This window comes from Nannospalax galili, unplaced genomic scaffold, assembly GCF_000622305.1.
Source record: "Nannospalax galili isolate Female #2095 unplaced genomic scaffold, S.galili_v1.0 scaffold146, whole genome shotgun sequence".
Classification (NCBI taxonomy): domain Eukaryota; kingdom Metazoa; phylum Chordata; class Mammalia; order Rodentia; family Spalacidae; genus Nannospalax; species Nannospalax galili.
Window position 1 is genome coordinate 10375470 of NW_008357929.1, and position 13965 is coordinate 10389434.

At 47.3% G+C, this 13965-nt stretch overlaps 1 protein-coding gene across 1 annotated transcript in view; it reads right to left on the bottom strand.

The window, feature by feature from the left end:
• Positions 1-13965, bottom strand: part of LOC103752250 (NACHT, LRR and PYD domains-containing protein 1a-like) — a 53891-nt gene that overhangs the window by 24357 nt on the left and 15569 nt on the right. The window contains exons 6-10 of the mRNA XM_017795023.2: positions 7536-7706; positions 6608-6778; positions 5238-5327; positions 2587-2678; positions 1791-1950 (exon numbers count right to left, since the gene is read on the bottom strand). Of these exons, the coding sequence (XP_017650512.1) occupies positions 1791-1950; positions 2587-2678; positions 5238-5327; positions 6608-6778; positions 7536-7706 (684 nt within the window). The remainder of the gene's footprint in view (positions 1-1790; positions 1951-2586; positions 2679-5237; positions 5328-6607; positions 6779-7535; positions 7707-13965) is intronic.

Below are 13965 nucleotides of genomic sequence, written 5' to 3' on the forward strand. Positions count from 1 at the left end.
CTATCAAATGCAGAGAATACATAACTGTGAGATGCCCAGCCCTAAGTGACACATCTACAATGCAACCTCTACACCTAAGGCTCGGGGAGCCCTGAGGAAGAGGGGCGTCTACAGAACGAAAAAGCCAAAGGGACAAGGCACCTGCTGTTGGCTAATGCATTCTACACGTGACAGGGAAGCTTATCAGTGAAATCTCCACAGCATGGTGGTCTAACAGGGGAACAGTGCCCCTACTAGACGCCATAGTCCAGCAAAGTATTTACTTTTATTTTATGTGTATGAGTGTTTTAGCCTGCATGTTATGTATATAAGTGCACCCATGCATGCAATGCCTGAGGAAGGCATTGGATCCCCTGGAACTTGTTGTTAGCTGCCATGTGGATGCTGAGAACTGAACCCAAGTCCTCTGTAAGAGCAGCCAGTGCTCTTAACTAACTGCTGAGCCATCTCTCCAGTCCCATAAATCAATCAACATTTTTTGTTATTTTATTTTATTTATTTATTTATTTTTGAGACAGGGTCTCCCTATAGCCCCAACTGGTCTGGAACTCATTATGTAGACCAGGTTGGCCTCAATCTCATGGAGATCTGCCTGCCTCTGTTTCCTGAGTACTGGGATTAAAGGTGTGTGCCATCTTGGCCAGCCAGGTCCCTCTTTTAATCTGTGTGTTGAGCTAGTTCATTCAGAATGTTACTTGGACTCAGTAACATTTCCCTGATGTGCAAATTCAGATGCCAGCCTTTGCCCTTGAGACTGACATCTGGCTACTTGCTCTAGGACAGGAAGCCCTAACCTAACCCTATGGTATTCATGTTTAGTTTAGACTAGACTAGATAGAGTTTGGACTAGATAGTGTCAATGCCCGTTATCCCTTGTGGTGCCTCCTTTTCCTCCCTTTCCCATAATATGATTTCTGTATTTCCGTTTTATATAAACAAAAAGGATAGGAATGTTATAATTCAGACAGGACTGTTCAGGTCTCACTGCCGGTAGCAGCCCTCTCCTCTCTCCAGTCTCTCAGATGGGGGGATGGTGGCAGGTACCCTACTGAGAGCACTCTCTGAATTTCTACCTGACAGACTCCCAGGTACCTGTATTTCTCATTTCATCAAGTGAATTTGTAGACTCTGGTACATCAAAGGGGTACCTGAGAATGCTGGTGGTCACACATCTTTTCCATCTCTTCCTCTAACACCTCCTGAGGAATGAGAGACAGCTCAACCTCAGGCTCCTCTGAGAAGTATAAGAAGCAACTCCCATTTGCCTGTGGGTCCAAAGTCCTCACAGTCCCTGCCATGCTGTTGTCTGTCTTTCTGTCTACCCATACATTATCAACTCAAACTACTTAGCCCTAACAATCTGCCTCACCATCTCATTTGAACCCCTTTGAACCCAGTACCTACTATCTCTCAATCTTAATTTTGGGAGGATGCACACTGAAATATTTAGGGTTGAATCGCCCAATGTCTTGAACTTAAAATACTATAATAGTGATGGAAAAGGAAGAACGAGAACATTGAAGTGAATTTGGCAAAGTGGTTGTTGAAGCTGGGCGACAGGATAAGGAAATACTTGTATATCATTTTATAAATGTTTGAAAAATTTCATGATAAAACTTCCTTTTTTATAACAAAAAGCACATACTAAGTATCTCAGTCTTGTCCGTCCCTCCTGACTTGGGAAGAGGCAGGAATACAGTGGAGACTGGATGAGGTGCTATCTGTGGAGATGGGCTGTGGGGAGTGGAGTAGGGAAGGCCAGCCTGGGCTAGGCTAAGCCCTTCACTCACCGATATAGGTTCTTCTCTTTGCCAACCACTTCAGTAGCCACAGGCCCTGTGGAGCCCCAGAAAGTGTCTTCAGTCCACAGAGGCTCTGTGTGCATGTCTCCTGGAGAGGAAGGTAAAGGGCAGAAGGCCTCCAACTGTGCTGCCTGTGAGGATCCTTCCTCTGTGAGAAGCAGGACAGTGGTCAGTGTATATTGTCCTGGCTGGTCTCCCTGGCCCTCTACTACTGGATCATAGCTGAGATATTTCCCAGGCTGGCCTGCCTTGGTCCCAGCAGGAAGTGAGTGTGCCTGGAGTCTCTGTCCCTGCTCCTGGGGCTCCCTGCCTGCTTTTCTTTCTGTTCTTTTGTTTTTGCTGTTTGTATCTGAGCAATATCTCTCCAACCTGCTCCCAACACAGTTTCATCCTTTCTCTCCTTTCCTACTGGTCCAGAAATGTTTGCCCCAGTCTGTCTCCAGTAGGCAGGTGGAGAGAAGAATCTAGTTCAAAAGATGGATGGGTAGGGAGGGGAAAGTGATTCCTAGACCTCAGCAGCACAGAACGGGACATGGAACCCTGGTGCAGAGCTGGAGTATGCTATGGACTTGATAGAGGGCAGCAGCAGCCCCCAAGGCTGAGAGAGAAGGAAGAAGAATACCTGCTAGATTCTAGGTGTGGAAGGTCTTGCAAGGGCAAATCCTTCTTGGTGAGAAGCATCCACTTCCCTATATCATAGACACACGGACAGAAGTGATGACCACTCACAGAACCCCTCTCCCTGGCAGCATCCCAATGCTCAGATTCTGGTTCCTTCACATACCTGACTGTAGTTTCAGTTGTTTGAGTGAGGTGGTGATGTCACTTGATTCTCTTCCAACCAGGCCTTGAGTAGGGGTCATCACACGTGGCTTCCTACATACAGAGATGTTCTTTCTCTCAGGTGTCAGGTGTCTGTCATCCCCACCTAAAATCCAACTCATCCGAATTCGAACTCAGGCCTACGCTTCTTCTTTAGAAACTGTCTCTAGGAATGGTCCTCATTCTCCCAGCACCCATGCCAAAATTGGGATGTCTGCCTCTCCTTTAGTGCTCTGATTTGGAACGGATTATCCAAGTTCACACTTTGAAAAGTTAACCCCTAGTGCAACTGTGCTGCGAGGGGGAGGGTATGTGGTGATCAGGGCATGAGGCCTCTGCCTTCATGATGGGTTAATGTCAATATCATAGGAACAGATTCCTGTGGCCTGACAGGGCTTGTTATAAAAGCAAATTCAGGCTCTTGTTCTCCTTATGTGTGATCTCTGGCCCTTCCCTTTTCTATCCCATTCCCTAGCATCTAGCCCATGACCTTGCCCTTTCTATTATCCAGAACTCTCAGAAATAACCTCCATTCTTTATAAAGTTCCTCATTTCAGGTATTGTGTTATAGGAACACTAAATGAACTAAAAATTATCTACCCTGACAACTAATCACCTTGATGATACCTCCCAAATAACTCTCCTTTCTTCTCTTCGTCTCCATAGCTGCCATACTTACTCTAGGATGGAGTCACTGTGGCCTGAACTACTGCAGCATCCTCTGACAGGCTGCCTTGCTTCTGCTCTGACCCTCCTCCAGCCCATTTTCTATACCTTAGCTGGCCATAAAATATGAACACAGAGGGCTAGATAAATGGCTGAGAGATTAAGGGTACTTGCTGCTCTTGCAGAGGACCTGGGTTCAGTTCCAAGTACTCATATCATGGTGTGCAACCACTAGTAACTCTAGTTCTAAGGGATCTGACCCCCTCTTCTGGCCTCCATGGGCACCAGGCATGCATGTAGTACACATGCATACATGCAGGCAAGACATACGCATGAAAAATAAAGAAATAGGAACATATATTCTTCACTGCTGAAGCCCAGGAATGCTTCTCCATTGCCTCTGGGGAGAAAGCAGAAAGCTCTTAGTGTAGTCCAAAGGCCTTACCATGGCCCTATCCCCTTCCAGCCACTTGTTCCTGCTCACTGACTTCTAGACCCATGACTCTCAAACTCAGTGTGCTCAAATGTCACCTGAAAGGCCTGTTAAAACAGAGCCCCATTGAAGGAGGCTGCTCCACCTGAGATTCTGAGTCAGCAGGTGTGGAGTGGGGCCTGGGAAGCTGCATTTCTATGAAACTCCCAGGTGATGGTGAGGCAGATGATGCTGGTCTTGACCTATGATTTCCTGTCCCTCAGAGGAGCTGAGCTCTCTCCTTCCTCAAAACCTTTATGTCTGCTTAGAATTGACCCCTTGACCCATCGCACTTCCTATCATTGACAGCTTCGGCTCTGCTCCTTTGGATGATGTCTGACAGACTCACCCACATGGTCCCCGGGTACAATTATGCAGACTACTGAGAGAACATGTGCCTGCCTCCCTGTGGACTGAGCTCATGGAGATTGGGTTTCATCTGTCTTTTTCACTGCTGTGTCCTCAGATCCCCAAAGAGTGCAAGATGCACAGTGGGTCTGTGGGAAATGTTTGTTGAATGAATGAATGAGTTTCCTAAACCTCTAGCTTTCCCTTCCATCGGGTGAGGCACAGCAGTTGGAACTTGAGGACACATGAAGTTCATGGGAGAACATAGGACTGTAACACATTCCCCGAGGGTGGAAGATGACGTTCCTGCCCTGAGGATCCTGCACAAACCCAGGGTGTAGTGCTTGTGTGTGTGGCTGGAGGTCTGGACGCCAGTAAAGTGGTGCTCCCCACCCTCCAACCTCCCATTGCCTTTGTCTCTCCCTGTGGTGACTGCTTTCGTTGTTCACTGATGGCTCCTGCTCTGGTGGCTCCTTGTTACCACACTGTGCTGTGCCCTGAAGGCTCACCATTCATTTACCCTTCTTTCTTTCTTTCTTTCTTTCTTTCTTTCTTTCTTTCTTTCTTTCTTTCTTTCTTTCTTTCTTTCTTTCTCTCTTTCTTTCTTAAAATATTTTATTTATTATTTTTATTTTATGTGTATGTGTGTATTGCCTTCATGTATGTAAGTGCACCTGTGTCGTGCAATGCCCATGGAGGCCAGAGGAAGGCGTTGGATCCCCTGGAACTGGAGCTACAGACAGTTGTTAGCTGCCACGTGGGTGCTGGGATTTGAACTGGGTGTTCTGCAGGAACATTCAGTGTTCTTAACCACTGAGCCATTTCTCCAGCACCCCATCTCCTTTTCATATCTTCTTTGACCAGTGGGAAGACTTATATAGACAGGTTATATGAGTCATGAAGTAACAACACACAAACACACGCACACACACACACACACACACACACACACGCTCACACACAGTATTGATCTCATTCTGGTTGTTGTGATTTTCTGGCTTCTTCCTGCCTCTGTCTGTCTCTCCTGCTTGCACCAGGACCCCTTCTCCATCTCTGAGCTTTGGACCAGACACCTGGGTTCAGTCTGGCCTAGATTAGCTAGAGAAATTTCTGGGTCTACCACTTACCATGTACTGGAGATGAGCAACTGAGGTCTCTCTGCCTCCAGGGCTCTCAGTTCCATTATCACCTGAACACTCAAAGGGGCCTCATCCAGCCTGTAAAAAACACGAGGGGAACGGGTTTCTCCCAGTAGTTGACTTGGATCCTGAGAACTCAGGGCCCAGGATCCTGGATGTGCTATCTGCAGATGGAGCCAGTGAAGAAGCTTATTAGAGTGTATTCTTGGGCCAAAATTGGAATGAAAGAGGAAGAGGGAAAGGGAGGGAGGGAGGGAGGGAGAGAGAGAGAAACAGCAACCTGAGCAGAGAGAGATGCAGCCATGAAGTGGTCTCAGTTAGCTCTCCCTCAGCTCACAGGGACATCTGAAGCCAAGAGGATGATCTCTGGAACTGTCCAGAGTTGGGATGAGGACTGACCCTTTATACCTACCCTGTACTCCTTTGTCCCTACAGGTCAGCCATTGGATACAAACAGTCCCAGGAAGGGGCCATGACCATGAGTGAGGTGGCTTTTGTTGGCCCAGGGAATTCATGTAGCCATGCGCATTCCCCGTGGCCAGGGACATATCTTTGTTCCTGAAGGGTAGCTGTTCAGTGACTACCTTGGGCCTGGTGCCTGGGGATTCATGGAAGTTCTGCTGAAAGAAGACAGTCTTGGCTCTACTCCTTTTTTCCCTTTTCAGGGTTGAGGATAGAAATCATGTCCTCACACATGTGTTCTCATCATCAAACCGCATATCGGTCTCTGTCTCACATCCAGTGTCTCTGTTGGGTTTGGGATAGTGACTGCCTTCTCTTGCCTTCCAAGTCCTTTATTCATGAAACCAGGACTTGTCACTCCCATTCTGCCTGCTGAGGCACAGACGAGGCAGGAGAAAGGGTCCTGTGCCTGTGAGAAGCTGTGCAGTCATCATTTCTGCTCTACGGGCTGTTCTCCCTGGGGAGGGAAATGGAGCCCCTGAATTCGAAGGTTGTTTGTGTTTCCAGACAGGAAGGAGGAAGCTGAGACTTGAGATGAGGCCTGAAAGCACATGTGTGGCAGAGGCCAGTTCCAGAGAGGCTCTTCAGTGTGTTGGATTGGGTCATGGCTAAAGGTTAGGTAGGGACCAAAGGCGCCAGCCACCTTGGGCCTGTTTCAGCAGCCAGTGAGACCACAAGCAGACTCTTTATTGCCATATCATGCCCAGCTGCTCCTTTATATCAGAGAGTTGAAGAGTAGACAAGACCCAGGCACAGGGTGTGGCATAGCTGGTAAGGGTCCAGGCTGACTTTGCATTTATCTGTCTTCTTTCTTTTTCCATGCACCATCCCATAGTAATCTACCTATGTCCCTCCCCTGCCCCCTGCCCAGAAGAGACTCTCAGGGCATTACTTACCGCAGGTGCCTAAGGCGGCAGGCGGGATGCCTGAGCCCTTCACAAAGCAGCACCACGCCATGGTCACCCAGGTCATTCAGCTGCAGGTCTAGCTCTATCAGGTTGGACCTGTCACTGAGCACTGAGCCCAGGATCCGGCCATGGCTGGACGTGAGGCCACAGTCAACCAGCCTACATGGGAGATGCAGTGTCATTTCTTTCAAGGCTCATTGCTCTTGGCGCCTGTGGTCAAGTCCCCCTTTCTGACATCTGTCATACTGTGCTGGTAGGGCTAAACTCTCTGGCATGCCTTTTCTTATCTGGGTGGATAATTCCATGAGTCTCATAGCTGAGCTACAGGGCCAATGGAATCAAGGTAATGGGTCCACTGCTCTGTTGATGCTTAGAGGGAGGCCTGAGCTCTGTAATTTATAGGACACCTTACTCAGGTAACTCAAGAGCCATCCAATGTGAAATAAGTCAGACACTGAAAAATATAGCATGATCTCACTTGTATGTGAAACCTTAATAAAAGTGAAGTCCATAAAAACAGAGTAGGAGGTGGTTACCAGGGTAAAGAGCAGGAGGAAACGGAGGTGATGCCATTCTTTGGGCTTGGAGCTTTTTTCCAACCCACTTCACTTCACTACTGTACGCTTATGTCTCCTACAAGCCACTTCCTCAGGAAGTTTTCTCCACTGGAGCCCTCATGAGCCTATTGCTACGCATTTGTTAGGGGAGTTCCTTGATCAATGCCAGTCTCTCACACTCCCTGAGAAAAAAATCCTCTTGTTTATCATAGTAATCCTCGCAACCTGTCACAGGCATGGTCAGAGAGAGTCCAGTGAATACCTGATGAGTACGAAGACCAAGCCTTGTCTTAGACCCAGGTTCCGCCTTTGCTTTCCCATCCACCCCAGCTTCAGGGAAGAACCCAGGTCAGACTCACCACAAAGTCTTCAGGCAGCAACCAGGGTGTTTCAGGGCCCTACAAAGAGTCTTCACTGCAAAATAGCTCAGAGGATTTCCACTTAGGTCCAGCTCCTTCAGGCTTCCAGTGACCTTAATAGTGGAGAAAAGAACCTGCCAACTGGCATTTGTAAGTGGCGTCCACTTGGACCTGAGGGAGAGAAGGACAGGATAGATGTGACCAGTGTGTGCATGGTCTAGAGTTCGTAGACTTACACTGTAGGGTAGGGCTCTGTCCTCCTAAAGACCAGGCCTCAGTGTGCCAACCCCAGAATTGGCCATCCTTTCCACCTGCTTCTTGTCCCAACACTTGGGCTCCTCGTCTGTGTGATGCCTCATCTACAGGCTTTAGAGCAGCATGCTGTGTGCTTATATATATGTGTCTGTTTCTGTCTCAGTCTGGATGTTCCTCATGGACATGAATAGATAGTTGACTTCCTTCCTTCCTTCTCTTGCTGTTGCAACCCAAAGGCTGTGACTTGTCCTCCGTGGTCTCACTCTTACAGCAACCTGTCACAGGCATGGTCAGAGAGAGTCCAGTGAATACCTGATGAGTACGAAGACCAAGCCTTGTCTTAGACCCAGGTTCCGCCTTTGCTTTCCCATCCACCCCAGCTTCAGGGAAGAACCCAGGTCAGACTCACCACAAAGTCTTCAGGCAGCAACCAGGGTGTTTCAGGGCCCTACAAAGAGTCTTCACTGCAAAATAGCTCAGAGGATTTCCACTTAGGTCCAGCTCCTTCAGGCTTCCAGTGACCTTAATAGTGGAGAAAAGAACCTGCCAACTGGCATTTGTAAGTGGCATCCACTTGGACCTGAGGGAGAGAAGGACAGGATAGATGTGACCAGTGTGTGCATGGTCTAGAGTTCGTAGACTTACACTGTAGGGTAGGGCTCTGTCCTCCTAAAGACCAGGCCTCAGTGTGCCAACCCCAGAATTGGCCATCCTTTCCACCTGCTTCTTGTCCCAACACTTGGGCTCCTCGTCTGTGTGATGCCTCATCTACAGGCTTTAGAGCAGCATGCTGTGTGCTTATATATATGTGTCTGTTTCTGTCTCAGTCTGGATGTTCCTCATGGACATGAATAGATAGTTGACTTCCTTCCTTCCTTCCTTCCTTCCTTCCTTCCTTCCTTCCTTCCTTCCTTCCTTCCTTCCTTCCTTCCTTTGTTTTTTTTTGAGACAGCATCTCCTTGTATTTCCAGCTGGCCTGAAACTTGCTATGGAGACCAGGCTGGTCTCAAACTCACAGATATTTGCCTGTCTCTGCCTCTTAAGTGCTGGGATTAAAGGTGTGTGTGCCATGCCTGGCCAGCATCTTTTCTTTTTAATCTACAGGGCCCAACACAGAGAAGGAGCTTCTTAATTCAAACAGTCCCCTTTCCTTTGATGTGAACATATCCGCCCTCCTTCGCTACAGATTATAGAGTCCCAGTGTCATAAAGGAAAGCAGGAGATGGGAGGTGGGATGAAAGCTCAGGAGAGGTGGGTGAGGATGACTGTGATGGTATGTTGAGCATGACTACATAAACTGCATCCATATTGGTTCACATGGTGCCTTTCCCCTTCCGAGGACAGATGACCACAGATAAAGTTCAGAGAGAGAGAGAGAGAGAGAGAGAGAGAGGAAGCTCAGGTGGTAGTGTACATCTTTAATGACAGCACCCAGCCAGGTAGAGGTAGGAGAATGGTGATTCTAGTCCAGCCTAAACTACAAAAACCCAAGGAGCTGTGGGTAATACCTCTGTGGTCCTGCTTACATAGCCTGTGCAAAGTTTGATCTCCAGCACTGCAAATGTTACAAAACAAAAACAAAGACAAGTAAATAAAAAACCTCCCCCAAACACAGATTAAAAGTGGCCAATGCTGACTGAAACAAAGAGTGTAAGATGCTTTATTCAAATTTAAAAAACTAAATAAATGTCAAAGAAACAAAATATTAAATTTATGAAGGGTAGAGTTAAAAAAATCATTAAATTATATTTTATGTGTATGTCTGTGTGTCTGCATGTCTATAGAGTGCCATGTGAGTGGAGAAGCCCACAGAGCCAGAAGAAGGCATCTGATGGCCTGGAACTGGAGTTCTAGGGCTATGAGCTGCCTGATGTGTGTACTAGGAACTGAATATGGTCACCTGCAAGAACAGCAAGAGCTCGTAAGTGCTGAGTTAAATCTCAGTCCCCAAAGGATGACATTTTTGACACATTTAATATTTACACTGACTGAAAGTAAAACTTGAAAATTTATTATTCAAAAATCATGAGGCTTAATTATGAATCACATACACAGAAGCTGCTCGCCCTGCTGTCTTCATTGCTTTACTATCCTGGGCTAATCCTTTCCCTTCCTTTGGCTTTGGCTAGTTTTCACCAGTGAGCTCTTTTGCTTATGTATAGTAGCTTTATTGTGGTGGTGGAAAGCTTTTGCAATGTGATGGTAATTAAGAACTTTGCAACGGGGAAAACTCTTAAGAGACAGGTATGGGGAAGGAGAGCAGGAGTCTCCCATCCTGTCCCCTGTGGTTGCCCAGGATGGAACTCTTTGTTTCCCAAGGTTTTCCCATTCCTATAACCTTTGTGGCCACATGTTATCTTGCTTAAATATTACATGTACCTTTTACTTGTCACCTATGTGCTGTTTTGCCTTTTGTTTGCATTTCCCCACATGAGTATAAAAGCCCCTCCAAACTTGAACAAGGGGTCTGACTCCTTTATTTGTGGTGTCAGTCCTGCTAGTGTCAAATTAAACTTCCTCTCCTCATCTGACTTCGGCTGTTGGTCTCTGATTTTTCCACAACAGCTTCTTTTATGATTTTCCTGTCTTGCCTTTCTGACTCTGAAAGTAAGCCTCTCACTTTTCCATCGGTCGTCCCCAGGTTCCTAAGGCCACAGACCCTTCCAGGCAATCTGTCTGTGGTTTGTGTGCCTGGTTCCTCTTGTCCCATCTGGCCTCTGCTTCTTTGTCTCCTCAGGATTCTTTGACGGCCCCACATCAGTCCACTGTTCCTTGCAAGAACTATATCAAGGCCTTCAAGGTTGACGTGTTTACATCCCTGAACACCTAGAAACAACAAAATGGCCAAGACCAGGAAATGATCCAACCAGCCATGATGTCCAATCTAGGGACAAGGCTATTCAAAATGATATTGTACTAGACTTCTTGGTAACCCAAGAAGACAGCCTTGATTTATTTAAGCAAACAAAGAGGAAAATGAGATAAAACATATATTGTGACTGACTTTTCCCATAGAAAAGAGTACAGAAAAAAAGATTATAATCAGGAGAGTCAAGACACCAGCCACCAAGTCAAGTGAAAGAGAGTTTTAATTTATGCCAGCGGACTGACACCCAGATCATTCCCTAATGATGCCAGCCCCTAGCTCAAGATTTTGGGGACATTTATACTCATATGTGAGGAATGCAAGCAAAAGGCAAATAGCACATATATGATACTTAAGTAAGTGGTTTACAGGTAACGTGGTCACAAAGTTTACAGGAATGTGGCAGTTTTGGAAAATAAAGAATTCAACCCTGGGTAACCACAGAGGGTGGGAAGGTTCTGTTTCACTTCCCCCATTTTTTATCTTGGGACCTTTCAGGGTCCAAAGTTCCTATCAACCATGCAAAATTCTTTGCAACCATCCAAAGGGTTTCATTACCAACACATTGCAAGAGCTTTTAGCAACTCTTCAAGGCCTTTACTTTCTATCATAGTATCAGGCCCTGCTGTAAGTGTCTTCTCTCCTGGTTTTTGAACCCTTGAGGGGAAGAATTTCATTTTTCCTCTTTTGGTTGGTAGGATCTGACATAAAATCAGTGCTTAATGGATAGTTATGGAATGAACCATCTAGAAGGGAGAGAGACATTGATTCAGAGTGACCAGTACTGCAACAGAGTCAGAAGACCCTGGAAGGGGAAGTCAAGTATGCTGCTGGGATTGGCAGGAGGTTAGGACATGTTTCAGCTGAGGACCTGGAGCCAGAGTGGTATCATTGGCACATACAAGGAAATCAGTTTTACAGAGGAAATATAGAGACTCTCTTTCATACATATACATTCTGAGGTGATGGAGGAAGATCTCAAGGCCAAGGTTACTGCTATGGGAGTTGGGGAGAGTAGTGCCTTCAGAAGCTGGATACACAGTTTCTCAGAGAGAAAGCAAGGTAAGAGAGCAGAGCAGGGGTGGGAGAGATTGCTCAGTGGTTAAGAGCACTGACTGCTCCTGCAGAGAACCTAGGTTCGATTCCCAGCACCCACATGGCAGTTAGTGAACTGCAACTCCAGTTCCAGGGGGCCCAACACCCTGATCTGGTTTCCACAGGCATTGCGTGACATGGGTGCACTTACATATATGCAGGCAAAACACTCATACACATAAAATAAAAATAATAAATAAAATATTTTTTAAAAAAGAGAGCAGAAGCTCTGGTGTCTGATCCTTGTGGAGGGTAAGGACAAGGTGATGGTCATCATGAATATGGGAGTTTGTTTAGCAGAGAAAGTGGGTGGTCCTACTGAAGTGGAGGGAGAGACTGCAGTTCTGTGGGGCCCCGCCTTGCAGAGGTTCATGAGGAAGTTACTGGGGCGTGGCCTGGCTTGTTTTAAAAGTCTAAAGGATACTTCCGCACTGCTGAGGAACGCATGATCATCGCGTGATCATCCTTACGATACACCTTCAGGAGGGAGGGGGATTTCCAGATGCCTTTATAAGCTCTGTAATGCCTGCAATAAATGAGTCCCTGCTTGACTAGACTCCCTATTGTGTCTGATTGTTCCTGGTGCTGGGGGCAGCAAGGGCTGGCAAACAGCGCACTTACTCATCCCCAGTCATCCTCGTGTGGGGGTCACAGGCTCGAACCCCCTGCAACTGGTGCCCAAAGTGGGTCTAGAAGAAAGGTAAAAGGAAAAGAATTGGGGCCAATCAAGGGTCTGGGGTAAGCGAGACCTAAAAGATGGGTAACGCGACTAATAAGCCTGAGGACTGGCACTTAAGGTGCTGAGACATGCTTAAAAGTAGGGGATTGGATCTGTCACATGTGGCAGCTCAAAAGGGTTGGGCAGAAGCCATTCATTTGGCCCCCTGGCTACTTGGGGCTAATGTTTTAACTGGGGATGCATGGGAACATGTGGAATGCCTAGCTTGACAAAGGGAGGTTCAATTGGGGATTGATCCACTGCTGGAGTTCTACCTTAGTATCTCAGCCTTAAAGGCATGCCTTCCACCTGAGAGCCCTAAGCCCTCGGCACCACCTCCTGACTAGCCTTCAAAACAACCCCCCACCCCAGCATGGGAATCATGGGAAGAGTTTGAGAGAAAAATGCAGAAATACAACAAAAGTAAAACCAAAGGCGGCCAAAGTAACAAGCGGCACCTCCGGCTTGCCCTGGCCAGCTTCAGGGCTTCCTGGGACCCATGCTCAGGACCCATGGGTTCCTTTTTCAGAAAGGGGGCGGAATGGAGCGCACAGGATCAGCAGCGAAAGTTGCCCACCTGACCCATCTTAAAACACGGACCAAAGAGTCTAATGCGTGCATGAGTCAGGGGCTTGCATGACCAGCTGCTGCTGGGCACATTTAAAAACAAACAAACAAACAAACAAACAAACAAACAAACAAACAAAACCACCATTGGCAGTGCACCCCAACTGGCTCTGGGATGGCTGGGAAGGCTCAGTTTGGGGAAGGTGGCTGAGGGGGGGCTTTGTCCTGTCCATCCTGCGGGCGGCCAGGTATCCGCTCCCCCCCCCACTCCCGAGTGTTACAGACCCGCTGGCAGCAGCGCTCACTGAATCCAGGGCCGAGGGAGCCCTTAGTAAAAGCCTACAATGTTTTCACTGACGGGGGCAGATTTGGAGCTGCAGTGGTAGTATACCTGGGGGCAGATGAGAAACCAAAAAGATATGTCCACACTTGTGATGGCTCAGCTCAATTCAAGGAATCATGGCCATTGCTTTCTGACAGTATTCAGACTCATAAGCTCCTTAAAGAGAAAAAAAGCCCCTATCTTCTTACAGCATCTTAGGGAGCACCAAGGATTGCCTGGGCTTTTATCCCAAGGCAATGCGGAGGCAGACAAGATGGCTTCCACCCAGGTCCTGTCAGCAGGCCTAAATGAAGCTCAGGGATTATGTAACCTCACTCATGTAAATTGGCGGGGACTCCATAAGCGGTTTCCTCAAGTTCCCATCAAGGACCTAAAGAAGATTGTACATACCTATAAGTCTTGTCAACCTTCCACAGGTACCGCCTCTGCAACAGCCAGGGGTAAACCCCAGGGGACTAAAGCCCAATTCCTTGTGGCAAATGGATGTCACACACTATGCTCCTTTTGGAAAGCTTAAGTATATTTTTGTGTCCATCGACACATTCTCACATGCCTGTTGGGCTACCACTCATACAGGAGAGAAGTC